The sequence below is a fragment of the Chiloscyllium punctatum genome, chromosome 34 (assembly GCF_047496795.1).
Source record: "Chiloscyllium punctatum isolate Juve2018m chromosome 34, sChiPun1.3, whole genome shotgun sequence".
Classification (NCBI taxonomy): Eukaryota; Metazoa; Chordata; class Chondrichthyes; order Orectolobiformes; family Hemiscylliidae; genus Chiloscyllium; species Chiloscyllium punctatum.
Genome location: NC_092772.1, coordinates 45705617 through 45721341, shown reverse-complemented (window position 1 = coordinate 45721341; position 15725 = coordinate 45705617). Strand labels below are relative to the sequence as shown.

The window sequence follows — 15725 nt, the reverse complement described above, 5'->3', positions numbered from 1 at the left end:
TGTGGGTCAACCCACAGCAGGTGGACTGCAGCGGGTCAAGATGGCAGCTCTCCCTCCCTACCCCACCCCCACCCTCTAAAAAAGGGGGGGGGGCAACTAGGGACGGGCGCAATTACTGCCTGGTCCAGCCTGCGACACCCGCTTCCCACAAACACGAATGAATTAATAAATTCACTCAGGCAATGTCCTGGGGAGCTGACCTTCCACCCTGTCATGGCAGGATTTTAATTTTGGAAAAAAAAATCCAAATTAGGGATTTACTGATGAAGTTATCGAAACTGAGGAAAGATTTCTGGTTCTGGTTCAAGGACGTGCTTCAGGGGGGGCAGCATGTCTGTCTTCCTGTGTCTATGTGTGACTTTGAACCCCGCAGCGATGGGGGTAGAGACTCAGGCCCTCCCTGAAATGGCTGAGCAAGCCACTCAGTTGTCGCAATCGCTATAGCAACGGGTACAGCTCACCGCCACCTATCTCCAGGGCAACCAGGGGCGGCCAATAAATGCTGACCAGCTCATGGGAACCCCCTGCCAATCACACAGACTCATTCCTATGCTGTCACTTTAAAATGTTATTTTGTCCTGTTGCTTTTATGTCCCCCCTGAAGAGATGTTTTGAGGGAGAGGTGCCAATTTAGCGAGTGAAGACCCATAACGTAAACAGGCCTCGGGGGGTTTTTTTGTTTCGAGTTGGAACAATAGGAGCAGCCTGGCTGGGTGTGGCTAACTCTAAGAACCAGGATTTCTAATGGTTTTTTTTTACTTTTCGGGTTGAGCTTTAAGAAGTTGCTGATGGAATCCCAACAGGACAGGAGTTTTGACAAAGTAGCAGTATTGTTACCCTCTGTCAGTTATAGCTGGAAGCTGGGGGTTCTGTTTGCTGCTGGGTTCCTTGCAACACAGATCTGTTTTTCTGAATTTGTCTTTTTTTGCTAAGGGATGTTACTATATTGGAACCGTTAATTAGTAATAGTGACTGTATCTATTATTCGGTTAAGGTTTGAACAGACTCAAGTCATTCCAAGCTCATTTCTTCTTTTCGTTGGCATAAATTGCGTTCTGCTTATTATCAAGTCATTTGATCGGTCATATTGCATCTGGAACACAGTACTTCACATTTACCTTAAAAATAAGAAAAGGTTAGGGTCAAGGCTAGAATATTTTGAAGGGGGTCTGGTCTGGACCATAACGCCCTCGTTTTAGCTCACCCATTTCATTGCTAGGGCAGTGGGCAGCTACATGGAGGGAAGGGTGATCAAACCCTCAGAGTCCCCTCCACCTCCGGTTCAGATGATACCAAAGCATTCTGGGTCCCCAATACCTGGAAAAAGGTCATGGTGGATCCTCCGTGGATGGTGCCGTACTCGATGTTGGTTTGGTCAGCGAGGTCGTCAGCCGATTCGATGGGGACCTCCATCCTCTGCACTGTCAGGAAGGCAGCAAGGTTCGCTGTGTATGAGGAGATGATGATCAGAGTGAAGGCCCACCTAGATCAGGCACACAACCCAGGTCCCAGTCAGTTAATGCTGGACAGAGAGAGAAGACATCCCCACAACCCAACACAACATGCCCAACTCCGCAATGGGGGGGGGGGGGGGGGGGGGGGAAAGCTCCCTCTTCCCCCCGAGTTTCCCTTCAAGTTGTCCCATCCTATTGACCCCAGTTTGGGTTCCGCCTGGGCCGCACAGCTCCTGAACCTCGGTCTGGCCTTGGTTCAAACGCGGACTAAAGAGCTGAACTCCAGAGGGGAATTTGACATCAAGGCTGCATGCGACCGAGTGTGGCATGAAGGAACCTGGGGCAAAGCTGGAGTTCAACGCAGCTAAATGTGAGGTGATGCACATTGGGAAGGTTAACAGGAAGGCAGAGTACTGGGTCAATGGAAAGATTCTTGGTAGTGTGGATGTGCAGAGGGATCTTGGAGTTCATGTACATAGATCGCTGAGAGTTGCCACCCAGGTGGATAGTGCTGTTAAGAAGGCATGCGGTGTGTTAGGTTTCATTGGTACTGGGATTGAGTTCTGGAGCTGTAATGTCATGCTGCAACTTCACAAAAGCGGCCGCACTTGGAATATTGTGTCCAGTTCTGGTCGCCCCATTTACAGGAAGGATGTGGAAGCTTTGGAAAAGGGGCAGAGGAGATTTACCAGGATGTTGCCTGGTCTGGAGGGAAGGTCTTATGAGGAAAGGCTGACAGACTTGAACCTGTTCCCATTGGCAAGGAAAGGGCTAAGAGGGGATTTGATAGACAATAGGTGCAGGAGTAGGCCATTCTGCCCTTCGAGTCTGCACCACCATTCAATATGATCATGGCTGATCATCCTTAATCAGTATCCTCTTCCTGCCTCATCTCCATAACCCTTGACTCCACTATCTTTGAGAGCTCTATCCAACTCTTTCTTAAATGAATCCAGAGACTGGGCCTCCACTGCCCTCTGGGGCAGAGCATTCCACACAGCCACCACTCTCTGGGTGAAGTAGTTTCTCCTCATCTCTGTCCTAAATGGTCTACCCCATATTTTTAAGCTGTGTCCTCTGGTTCAGGACTCACCCATCAGTGGAAATACAAGATAGAGACATACAAGACGATCAGAAGATTAGACAGGGTAGACAGTGAAAGACTTTTTCCAAGGATGATGTCGTCAGCTTGTACGAGGGGGCATAACTACAAATTGAGGGGTGATAGATTTAAGACAGATGTCAGAGGCAGGTTCTTTACTCAGAGAGTGGTCAGGGCGTGGAATGCCCAACCTGCCAATGTAGTTAACTCAGCCACATTCGGGAGATTTAAACAATCCTTGGATAAGCACATGGATAATGATGGGATAGTGTTGGGGGATGGGCTTAGATTAGTTCACAGGTAGCACAGTATCAAGGGCCGAAGGGCCTGTTCTGCGCTGGATTGTTCCAAGGAATCAATGGGTATCAGGGGCAAAGACTCTCCTGGGTGGAGTCACACCGGACACACAGGATGGTGGTCGTTGTGGTGGAGGGTCAGACATCCCAAATCCAGGCCATCTCTGCAGGACTCCCTCAGGGCACTGTCCTCGGCCCAACCATCTTCAGCTGCTTCATCACAAGGTCAGAATTGGGGATGTTCGCCAATGATTGCACAGTGTTCAGGACCATTCACGACTCCCCAGATACTGAAGCAGTCTGTGTCCAAAGGTAACAAGATCTGGACAATCTCCAGTCATGGGCCGACAAGTGCCAAGTAACACTCAGGCCAGACAAAGGCCAGACAGTGACCATCACCAATAAGAGACAGTCTAACCCACCGCCCCTTAACATTTCAATGGTGTTACCATCACTGTATCCCCCACTATCAACATCCTGGGGGTTACCATTGACCAGAAACTCAACTGGACCCACCATATAAACACAGCACCTACAGGAACAGGTCAGAGGCTGGGAATCCCTCAGCGAGTAACTCCCTTCCTGACTCCCCAAAGCCTGTCATTGAGTCATAGAGACGTACAGCACAGAAACAGACCCTTCAGTCCAACCCGTCCATGCCGACCAGATATCCCAACCCAATCTAGTCCCACATGCCAGCACCCGGCCCATATCCCTCCAAACCCTTCCTATTCATATACCCATCCAAATGCCTCTTAAATGTTGCAATTGTACCAGCCTCCACCACATCCTCTGGCAGCTCATTCCATACACGTACCACCCTCTGGGTGAAAAAGTTGCCCCTTAGGTCTCTTTTATATCTTTCCCCTCTCACCCTAAACCTATGCCCCTCTAGTTCTGGACTCCCCAACCCCAGGGAAAAGACTTTGTCTATTTATCCTATCCATGACCCTCGTGATTTTATAAACCTCTATAAGGTCACCCCTCAGCCTCCGATGCTCCAGGGAAAACAGCCCCAGCCTGTTCAGCCTCACCCTGTAGCTCAAACCCTCCAACCCTGGCAACATCTTTGTAAATCTTTTCTGAACCCTTTCAGGTTTCACAATATCCTTCCGATAGGAAGGAGACCAGAATTGCACACAATATTCCAACAGTGGCCTAACCAATGTCCTGTACAGTCGCAACATGACATCCCAACTCCTGTACTCAATACTCTGACCAATAAAGGAAAGCATACCAAACACCTTCTTCACTATCCTATCTACCTGTGACTCCACTTTCAAGGAGCTATGAACCTGTACTCCAAGGTCTCTTTGTTCAGCAACACTCCATAGGACTTTACCATTACGTGTATAAGTCTTGCTAAGATTTGCTTTCCCAAAATGCAGCACCTCACATTTATCTGAATTAAACTCCATCTGCCACGTCTCAGCCCATTGGCCCATCTGGTCCAGATCCTGTTGTAATCTGAGGTAACCCTCTTCGCTGTCCACTACACCTCCAATTTTGGTCTCATCTGCAAACTTACTAAATGTACCTCTTATGCTCACATTCAAATCATTTATGTAAATGACAAAAAGTAAACACCACCATTGACAAGGAACAGGTCGGGAGTGTGAGGGAATACTCCCCATTGCCCTGGAGAGGGGGCAGCTCGACACCACCCAGGGACAAAGCAGCCCCCACTGGATTGGCCCCACACCCACAAACATCCCCTTTCTCTCTTCCCCCACCGACCCTCAGTAACAGCAGTGTGTACCATCCCCTCCCTCCCTCCCACCGACCCTCAGTAACAGCAGTGTGTACCATCCCCTCCCTCCCCCCACCCACCCTCAGTAACAGCAGTGTGTACCATCCCCTCCCTCCCCCCACCGACCCTGAGTAACTGCAGTGTGTACCATCCCCTCCCTCCCCCCATCGACCCTCAGTAACAGCAGTGTGTACCATCCCCTCCCTCCCCCCACCGACCCTCAGTAACAGCAGTGTGTACCATCCCCTCCCCCCCCCCCCACCGACCCTCAGTAACAGCAGTGTGTACCATCCCCTCCCTCCCCCCACCGACCCTCAGTAAGTGCAGTGTGTACCATCCCCTCCCTCCCCCCCCCACCGACCCTCAGTAACAGCAGTGTGTACCATCCCCTCCCTCCCCTCCACCGACCCTCAGTAACAGCAGTGTGTACCATCCCCTCCCTCCCCCCACCGACCCTCAGTAACAGCAGTGTGTACCATCCCCTCCCTCCCCCCACCGACCCTCAGTAACAGCAGTGTGTACCATCCCCTCCCTCCCCCCACCGACCCTCAGTAACAGCAGTGTGTACCATCCCCTCCCTCCCCCCCCACCGACGCTCAGTAACAGCAGTGTGTACCATCCCCTCCCTCCCCCCACCCACCCTCAGTAACTGCAGTGTGTACCATCCCCTCCCTCCCCCACCGACCCTCAGTAACAGCAGTGTGTACCATCCCCTCCCCCCCCCCACCGACCCTCAGTAACAGCAGTGTGTACCATCCCCTCCCTCCCCCCATCGACCCTCAGTAACTGCAGTGTGTACCATCCCCTCCCTCCCCCCCCCCACCGACCCTCAGTAACTGCAGTGTGTACCATCCCCTCCCTCCCCCCATCGACCCTCAGTAACTGCAGTGTGTACCATCCCCTCCCTCCCCCCCACCGACCCTCAGTAACTGCAGTGTGTACCATCCCCTCCCTCCCCCCCATCGACCCTCAGTAACTGCAGTGTGTACCATCCCCTCCCTCCCCCCCACTGACCCTCAGTAACTGCAGTGTGTACCATCCCCCCCCCCCCCACTGACCCTCAGTAACAGCAGTGTGTACCATCCCCTCCCTCCCCCCCCTCCCACCGACCCTCAGTAACTGCAGTGTGTACCATCCCCTCCCTCCCCCCCCCACCGACCCTCAGTAACTGCAGTGTGTACCATCCCCTCCCTCCCCCCCCCACCGACCCTCAGTAACTGCAGTGTGAACCAGCTACAAGATGCACTTCAGAAACTCCCCAAAGATCCTCAGGCAGCACCTTCCAAACCCACGGCCACTTCCATCGGGAAGGTCAAGGGGCAGCAAGATACATGGGAACACTACCCCCTGCAAGTTCCCCCCTGGGCCCCTCCCCTTCCCGACTTGGAAATGTATCTCCGTCCCCTCAGTGTGGCTGGGTCAGAATCCTGGAATTCCCTCCCTAAGGAACATTGTGGGTCAACCCACAGCACGTGGACTGCAGCGGTTCAGGATGGCAGCTCACCCCCACCCTCTCAAGGGGCAACTAGGGACGGGGTAATAAACGCTGGGCCCAGCCACCGATCCCCATAGCCCAGGAACGAATAAAACATCACAGAGGAAGTTACTGCAAGGTCTGTGAGATGTGAACTGTACCAAATCTCTTGGTGCCTGCCGATCTACCTCTGTGAATGCATCTCCGAATCAGCCCGGCACAGCTCCGGCCCCGTGGATCCCGGGAATGTGTGAAACCGGAGGGGGAATGGCGTGGAAGAATTGATTGCGAGCCGCCCACGTGCGCACCGGTGAGTGAGAGTCTGACCGGAGATGATCCAATCCTGAAAGCTGCCATCCTTTCTCACGGTGAGAACGGGAGATGGGACGTGGGAGGCGATAGTCAGTGAAAGGTCGTTGTTGTCCCTCCCCCAACTTTTCCCCAATGGATAGATGCCCCCCCCCCCCACTCCCTTAGCCCCCTGTCCACTCACCAGACTCCGCTGACGCAGCGCGTGGAGAGAGCACGGGGCATAATCTCCGAGCCCTGCTGCATGAAACCTCCGACCGGGAACCAGAGGCTGTTTCCCAGCGTGTACTGGTTCTCCAAGATGTCTACCCGCTCTCTCAGGCACGGATGAGGATTGTACCACTCATAAGGGCTCATTCTGCCAAAGGAAAGGAGAGGAGGCAAGGTGACTGACTGAATGGCTTCACAGGCAAATGTAACAAGATCTGGACAGTGCCCAGTCATGGGCAAACCAAGGCCAGGCACTGACCATCACCAATAAGAGACACTCGAACCACCGTCCCCTTTAACATTCAATGGTGTGACCATCACTGATATTCCTACAGTGTGGAAACAGGCCCTTCAGCCCAACATGTCCACACTGACCCGTCAAAGAGTAACCCATACCCCTACATTTACCCCAGACTAATACACCGAACCTACGCATCCCTGAGCACTGTGGGTAATTTCCCATGGTCAATCCACCCTAACCTACACATCCCTGAGCACTGTGGGTAATTTGCCATGGTCAATCCACCCTAACCTACACATCCCTGAGCACTGTGGGTAATTTAGCATGGCCAATCCACACTAACCTACACATCCCTGAGCACTGTGGGTAATTTCCCATGGTCAATCCACACTAACCTACACATCCCTGAGCACTGTGGGTAATTTCCCATGGTCAATCCACCCTAACCTACACATCCCTGAGCACTGTGGGTAATTTCCCATGGTCAATCCACCCTAACCTACACATCCCTGAGCACTGTGGGTAATTTAGCATGGCCAATCCACACTAACCTGCACATCCCTGAACACTGTAGGTAATTTCCCATGGTCAATCCACCCTGACCTGCACATCCCTGAACGCTGTGGGAGGAAACCGGAGCACCCGGAGGAAACCCACACAGACACGGGGAGAACGTGCAAACTCCACACAGACTGAGGTGGGAATCGAACCCAGGTCCCTGGTGCTTTGAGGCAGCAGTGCTAACCACTGAGCCACTATGCCGCCTGCCCGCCCCCAACTGCATCCCTCATCATCAAAAGGGGAAACTCAACTGGACTCATCATATCAACAGATTGGCTGCAAGAGCAGGTCAGAGGCTGGGAGCCCTGCAGTGAGTAACTCCCCCGCCCACCCTGACTCCCCCCCCCAGCCTGTCCCAACATTGGCGAGGCCCAGGTCAGGAGGATGAGGGAATACTCCCCACTTGCCCCTGGATGGGGGCAGCTCCAACAACACACAAGAAGCTTAACAGCACCCAGGGATAAAGCAGCCCCCACTGGATTGGTCCCACACCCACAAACATCCCCTCTCTCTCTCCGCACCACCGACCCTCAGTAACAGCAGTGTGTACGATCCCCTCCCCCCCCACCCACCGACCCTCAGTAACAGCAGTGTGTACCATCCCCTCCCTCCCCCCCCACCGATCCTCAGTAACAGCAGTGTGTACCATCCCCTCCCTCCCCCCCCACCGACCCTCAGTAACTGCAGTGTGTACCATCCCCTCCCCCCCCATCGACCCTCAGTAAGTGCAGTGTGTACCATCCCCTCCCTCCCCCCACCGACCCTCAGTAACTGCAGTGTGTACCATCCCCTCCCTCCCCCCACCGACCCTCAGTAACTGCAGTGTGTACCATCCCCTCCCTCCCCCCCCCACCGACCCTCAGTAACTGCAGTGTGTACCATCCCCTCCCTCCCCCCACCGACCCTCAGTAACAGCAGTGTGTACCATCCCCTCCCTCCCCCCACCGACCCTCAGTAACTGCAGTGTGTACCATCCCCTCCCCCCCCCCACCGACCCTCAGTAACAGCAGTGTGTACCATCCCCTCCCCCCCACCGACCCTCAGTAACAGCAGTGTGTACCATCCCCTCCCTCCCTCCCCCCACCGACCCTCAGTAACTGCAGTGTGTACCATCCCCTCCCCCCCCCCCACCGACCCTCAGTAACTGCAGTGTGTACCATCCCCTCCCTCCCCCCACCGACCCTCAGTAACAGCAGTGTGTACCATCCCCTCCCTCCCACCCCCACCCTCAGTAACAGCAGTGTGTACCATCCCCTCCCTCCCCCCACCGATCCTCAGTAACTGCAGTGTGTACCATCCCCTCCCTCCCCCCACCGACCCTCAGTAACAGCAGTGTGTACCATCCCCTCCCTCCCCCCACCGACCCTCAGTAACTGCAGTGTGTACCATCCCCTCCCTCCCCCCCCACCGACCCTCAGTAACAGCAGTGTGTACCATCCCCTCCCTCCCCCACCGACCCTCAGTAACAGCAGTGTGTACCATCCCCTCCCTCCCCCCACCGACCCTCAGTAACAGCAGTGTGTACCATCCCCTCCCTCCCCCCACCGACCCGCAGTAACTGCAGTGTGTACCATCCCCTCCCCCCCCCCCCACCGACCCTCAGTAACTGCAGTGTGTACCATCCCCTCCCCCCCCCCCACCGACCCTCAGTAACTGCAGTGTGTACCATCCCCTCCCTCCCCCCACCGACCCTCAGTAACAGCAGTGTGTACCATCCCCTCCCCCCCCCCACCGACCCTCAGTAACTGCAGTGTGTACCATCCCCTCCCTCCCCCCACCGACCCTCAGTAACAGCAGTGTGTACCATCCCCTCCCTCCCCCCACCGACCCTCAGTAACAGCAGTGTGTACCATCCCCTCCCTCCCCCCACCGACCCTCAGTAACAGCAGTGTGTACCATCCCCTCCCTCCCCCCACCGACCCTCAGTAACAGCAGTGTGTACCATCCCCTCCCTCCCCCCACCGACCCTCAGTAACTGCAGTGTGTACCATCCCCTCCCTCCCCCCACCGACCCTCAGTAACTGCAGTGTGTACCATCCCCTCCCTCCCCCCCACCGACCCTCAGTAACTGCAGTGTGTACCATCCCCTCCCTCCCCCCACCGACCCTCAGTAAGTGCAGTGTGTACCATCCCCTCCCTCCCCCCACCGATCCTCAGTAACTGCAGTGTGTACCATCCCCTCCCTCCCCCCCCACCGACCCTCAGTAACAGCAGTGTGTACCATCCCCTCCCTCCCCCCACCGACCCTCAGTAACAGCAGTGTGTACCATCCCCTCCCTCCCCCCACCGACCCTCAGTAACTGCAGTGTGTACCATCCCCTCCCTCCCCCCACCGACCCTCAGTAACTGCAGTGTGTACCATCCCCTCCCCCCCACCCACCGACCCTCAGTAACAGCAGTGTGTACCATCCCCTCCCTCCCCCCACCGACCCTCAGTAACTGCAGTGTGTACCATCCCCTCCCCCCCACCGACCCTCAGTAACAGCTGTGTGTACCATCCCCTCCCTCCCCCCACCGACCCTCAGTAACAGCAGTGTGTACCATCCCCTCCCTCCCCCCACCGACCCTCAGTAACAGCAGTGTGTACCATCCCCTCCCTCCCCCCACCGACCCTCAGTAACTGCAGTGTGTACCATCCCCTCCCCCCCCCCCACCGACGCTCAGTAACTGCAGTGTGTACCATCCCCTCCCTCCCCCCACCAACCCTCAGTAACAGCAGTGTGTACCATCCCCTCCCCCCCCCACCGACGCTCAGTAACTGCAGTGTGTACCATCCCCTCCCTCCCCCCACCGACCCTCAGTAACAGCAGTGTGTACCATCCCCTCCCTCCCCCCCACCGACCCTCAGTAACAGCAGTGTGTACCATCCCCTCCCTCCCCCCACCGACACTCAGTAACAGCAGTGTGTACCATCCCCTCCCCCCCCCCACCGACCCTCAGTAACAGCAGTGTGTACCATCCCCTCCCTCCCCCACCGACCCTCAGTAACTGCAGTGTGTACCATCCCCTCCCTCCCCCCACCGACCCTCAGTAACTGCAGTGTGTACCATCCCCTCCCTCCCCCCACCGACCCTCAGTAACAGCAGTGTGTACCATCCCCTCCCTCCCCCCACCGACCCTCAGTAACAGCAGTGTGTACCATCCCCTCCCTCCCCCCACCGACCCTCAGTAACTGCAGTGTGTACCATCCCCTCCCTCCCCCCACCGACCCTCAGTAACAGCAGTGTGTACCATCCCCTCCCTCCCCCCACCGACCCTCAGTAACAGCAGTGTGTACCATCCCCTCCCTCCCCCCACCGACCCTCAGTAACAGCAGTGTGTACCATCCCCTCCCTCCCCCCACCGACCCTCAGTAACAGCAGTGTGTACCATCCCCCCCCCCACCGACCCTCAGTAACAGCAGTGTATACCAACCCCTCCCTCCCCCCCCCCCCACCGACCCTCAGTAACTGCAGTGTGTACCATCCCCTCCCTCCCCCCACCGACGCTCAGTAACTGCAGTGTGTACCATCCCCTCCCTCCCCCCACCGACCCTCAGTAACAGCAGTGTGTACCATCCCCTCCCTCCCTCCCCCCACCGACCCTCAGTAACTGCAGTGTGTACCATCCCCTCCCTCCCCCCCACCCTCAGTAACAGCAGTGTGTACCAACCCCTCCCTCCCCCCCCCCACCGACCCTCAGTAACAGCAGTGTGTACCATCCCCTCCCCCCCCCCCACCGACCCTCAGTAACTGCAGTGTGTACCATCCCCTCCCTCCCCCCACCGACCCTCAGTAACAGCAGTGTGTACCATCCCCTCCCTCCCCCCACCGACCCTCAGTAACTGCAGTGTGTACCATCCCCTCCCTCCCCCCCACCGAACCTCAGTAACTGCAGTGTGTACCATCCCCTCCCTCCCCCCCCCACCGACCCTCAGTAACTGCAGTGTGTACCATCCCCTCCCTCCCCCCACCGACCCTCAGTAACTGCAGTGTGTACCATCCCCTCCCTCCCCCCCACCCTCAGTAACAGCAGTGTGTACCATCCCCTCCCTCCCCCACCGACCCTCAGTAACTGCAGTGTGTACCATCCCCTCCCTCCCCCCACCGACCCTCAGTAACTGCAGTGTGTACCAACCCCTCCCTCCCCCCCCCCCCCCCACCGACCCTCAGTAACTGCAGTGTGAACCAGCTACAAGATGCACTTCAGAAACTCCCCAAAGATCCTCAGGCAGCACCTTCCAAACCCACGGCCACTTCCATCGGTAAGGTCAAGGGGCAGCAGTACATGGGAACACTACCCCCTGCATGTTCCCCCCTGGGCCCCTCCCCATCCCGACTTGGAAATGTATCTCCGTCCCCTCAGTGTGGCTGGGTCAGAATCCTGGAATTCCCTCCCTAAGGAACATTGTGGGTCTCCCTCCAGCAGGTAGACTGCAGCGAATCAAGAAGGGAGCTCACCCCCCCCACCCCCACCCTCTCAAAGGGGGCAACTAGGGACGGATAATAACCTCTTTCCTGAATTTAAACCAATAATTACCCAGCTCCTATCCGTTCTAAGGAAGGGTCACTGGAGCTGAAACGTTAACTCTGATTCCTGTCTCCACAGATGCTGAACTTTTCCAGCAACTTGTGTCCCTTGTTTCTGAGTTGCAGCGTCTGCAGTTCCTTCACGTTTTTACAATAACTGCAGGCCCAGCTCGGGGCCCCCAACGAAGGAATACGTTTTTAAAAACACTTCCCTGCTCTCAACACCTGGCTAAAAGTGCAAACAGGAAGACAAGATCTGGAGGAAGTCATTCAGATAACGGCAAGACCATAAGACATTGGGGAGGGGGGGGGGGGGGGGTAAGGCCATTCAGCCCATCGAGTCCTCTCCACCATTCAATCATGGCTGATGGGTGTTCCAACTCCACTTACCCACACTCTCCCCGTCGCCCTTAATTCCTTGCGAGATGAAGAATTTATCAATCTCTGCCTTGAAGACATTTAGCGTCCCAGCCTCCACTGCACTCTGTGGCAATGAATTCCACAGGCCCACCACTCTCTGGCTGAAGAAATGTCTCCACATTTCTGTTCTGAATTGACCCCCCTCTAATTCTAAGGCTGTGTCCACGGGTCCTAGTCTCCCCACCTAACGGAAACAATTTCCCAGGGTCCACCCTTTCGAAATCATGTATTATCTTGTCAGTTTCTATTAGATCTCCCCTCAACCTTGTAAACTCTCATGAATACCATCCCAGGATCCTCAGCCGTTTATCGTATGTTCGGCCGACCATTCCAGGGATCGTCGGTGTGAATCTCCACTGGACACGCTCCTGTCCCAGTATGTCCTTCCTGAGGGGTGGGGAAAGGCTTCAATCCCCCTCCCATTCTCGGAGTAATCAACTTGCCATTTCTAACTGATCCTTCACCTCAACAGCTTGATTTATGGAAGGGTTGGCAGGTGGTGGGGGATGGAGGTGATTCCTGATGTCACCCCCGGCTGTCCCGGTTTGAATTTGAAAGCAATGCCCCCCCCCCCCCCCCTTTCTGGTCCCATGACCACCGCAGTGCGCGGCACCCTGCAGTGTTAATGGAGGTTTGTTTATGCCGTGAAAGCTTAGAACTGCAAGATTAGATTAGATTCCCTACAGTGTGGAAACAGGCCCAACCAGTCCACATCAACCATCTGAAGAGTCACCCACCCAGACCCATTTCCCCTCTGACTAATGCACCTAACACTACGGGCAATTTAGCATGGTCAATTCACCCTAATTTGCACATCTTTGGACTGTGGGAGGAAACCGGAGCACCCGGAGGAAACCCACACAGACACGGGGAGAATGTGCAAACTCCACAGTCAGTTACCCAAGGCTGGAATCGAACCTGGGTCCCTAGTGCTCTGAGGCAGCAGTGCTAACCACTGAGCCACCATGCTGCCCAACAAGTAAAGCATGAACTCATTAGCTTGGCAGAATCAAGAGTTTTGTTTAAGTATTTAGTTCAAAAGATTCAGAACTTGAAGGGTCTCAGAGACATTTAGTCGGTGGGGTTGGGATGGGGGGGGGTGGAAGTTAGAACATAGAACATAGAACAATACAGCACAGAACAGGCCCTTCGGCCCACAATGTTGTGCTGAACATTTGTCCCAGCTTAAGCACCTATCCATGTATCTATCCAAATGCCGCTTAAAGGTCGCCAATGAATCTGACTCTGCCACTCCCACGGGCAGCGCATTCCATGCCCCCACCACTCTCTGGGTAAAGAACCCACCCCTGACATCTCCCCTATACCTTCCACCCTTCACCTTAAATTTATGTCCCCTTGTAACACTCTGTTGTACCCGGGGAAAAAGTTTCTGACTGTCTACTCTATCTATTCCTCTGATCATCTTATAAACCTCGATCAAGTCACCCCTCATCCTTCGCCGTTCCAACGAGAAAAGGCCGAGAACTCTCAACCTATCCTCGTACGACCTACTCTCCATTCCAGGCAACATCCTGGTAAATCTTCTCTGCACCCTCTCCAAAGCTTCCACATCTTTCCTAAAGTGAGGCGACCAGAACTGCACACAGTACTCCAAATGTGGCCTAACCAAAGTCCTGTACAGCTGCAACATCACCTCACGACTCTTGAATTCAATCCCTCTGCTAATGAACGATAATACTCCATAGGCCTTCTTACAAACTCTATCCACCTGAGTGGCAACCTTCAAAGATCTATGTACATAGACCCCAAGATCCCTCTGTTCCTCCACCTGACTAAGAACCCTACCATTAACCCTGTATTCCGCATTCTTATTTGTTCTTCCAAAATGGACAACCTCACACTTGGCAGGGTTGAACTCCATCTGCCACTCCTCAGCCCAGCTCTGCATCATATCTAAGTCCCTCTGCAGCCGACAACAGCCCTCCTCACTGTCCACAACTCCACCTATCTTCGTATCATCTGCAAATTTACTGACCCACCCTTCGACTCCCTCATCTAAGTCATTAATAAAATTTACAAACAGCAGATGACCCAGAACTGATCCCTGCGGAACTCCACTTGTAACTGGGCTCCAAGCTGAATATTTACCATCTACCACCACGCTCTGACTTCGACCGGTTAGCCAGTTTTCTATCCAATTGGCCAAATTTCCCTCTATCCCATGCCTCCTGACTTTCCGCATAAGCCTACCATGGGGAACCTTATCAAATGCCTTACTAAAATCCATGTACACTACATCCACTGCTCTACCCTCATCCACATGCTTGGTCACCTCCTCGAAGAATTCAATAAGACTTGTAAGGCGAGACCTACCCTTCACAAATCCGTGCTGGCTGTCCTGAATCAAGCAGTGCCGTTCCAGATACTCGTAAATCCTATCCCTCAGTACCCTTTCCATTACTTTGCCTACCACAGAAGTAAGACTAACTGGCCTGTAATTCCCGGGGTTATCCCTATTCCCTTTTTTGAACAGGGGCACAACATTCGCCACTCTCCAGTCCCCTGGTACCACCCCCCGTTGACAGTGAAGACGAGAAGATCATTGCCAACGGTACTGCAATTTCCTCTCTTGCTTCCCACATAATCCTAGGATATATCCCGTCAGGCCCGGGGGACTTGTCTATCCTCAAGTTGTTCAAAATGTCCAACACATCTTCCTTCCTAACAGGTATCTCCTCTAGCTTACCAGTCCGTTTCACACTCTCCTCTTCAACAATACGGTCCCTCTCGTTCGTAAATACTGAAGAGAAGTACTTGTTCAAGACCTCTCCTATCTCTTCCGACTCAATACACAGTCTCCCACCTGGTAAATCTTCTCTGCACCCTCTTCTGTTGGAACTGTTTGGGGGACACGGTGGCTCAGTGATTAGCACTGCTGCCTCCCAGCACCAGGGACCCAGGTTCGATTCCCGCCTCAGGGCTGTGTGGAGTTTGGCGGCACTCCCCCCCACCCCACCCCCCACCCCGTGTCTGCGTGGGTTTCCTCCCACAGTCCAAAGGTGTGCAGGTCAGGGCGGTGTTAAATTACCCGGAATGGGAAGGGGATGCACAGGTGAGACGGGTTAGCCACCGGAACACAGGGATAGGTTGGCTGGGGGTCTGTCTGTGTGGGATGCTCTTCAGAGGGTGGTCGCAGACCCGAGGGGCTGAATGGTCTTGTTCCACACTTATGGGACTCTCCAGTGAAGTGAGGGGTGGGGGGGATAGTGTCAGAAGCAGTCAGGCCTGGGGTAGGGTATTATGGGAGACGCTGCACCGTTATTGCCGTGTGGCGGTGATAGAGAGCATCTTTGTCAAGAGTCAGTATTGTGCCGGATGCAGATTTAAATCCCTGAGGTGCAGCTGCAAAAGGCTACACGGACTACCCAGATTTTCCAAA

At 54.8% G+C, this 15725-nt stretch overlaps 1 protein-coding gene across 1 annotated transcript in view; it reads right to left on the bottom strand.

Moving 5' to 3' along the window:
* LOC140458730 (glutamate receptor ionotropic, kainate 5-like) overlaps nt 1–15725 on the bottom strand; it is a 144359-nt gene that overhangs the window by 80738 nt on the left and 47896 nt on the right. The window contains exons 5-6 of the mRNA XM_072553390.1: nt 6570–6786; nt 1318–1483 (exon numbers count right to left, since the gene is read on the bottom strand). Coding sequence (XP_072409491.1) covers nt 1318–1483; nt 6570–6786 — 383 coding nt within the window. The remainder of the gene's footprint in view (nt 1–1317; nt 1484–6569; nt 6787–15725) is intronic.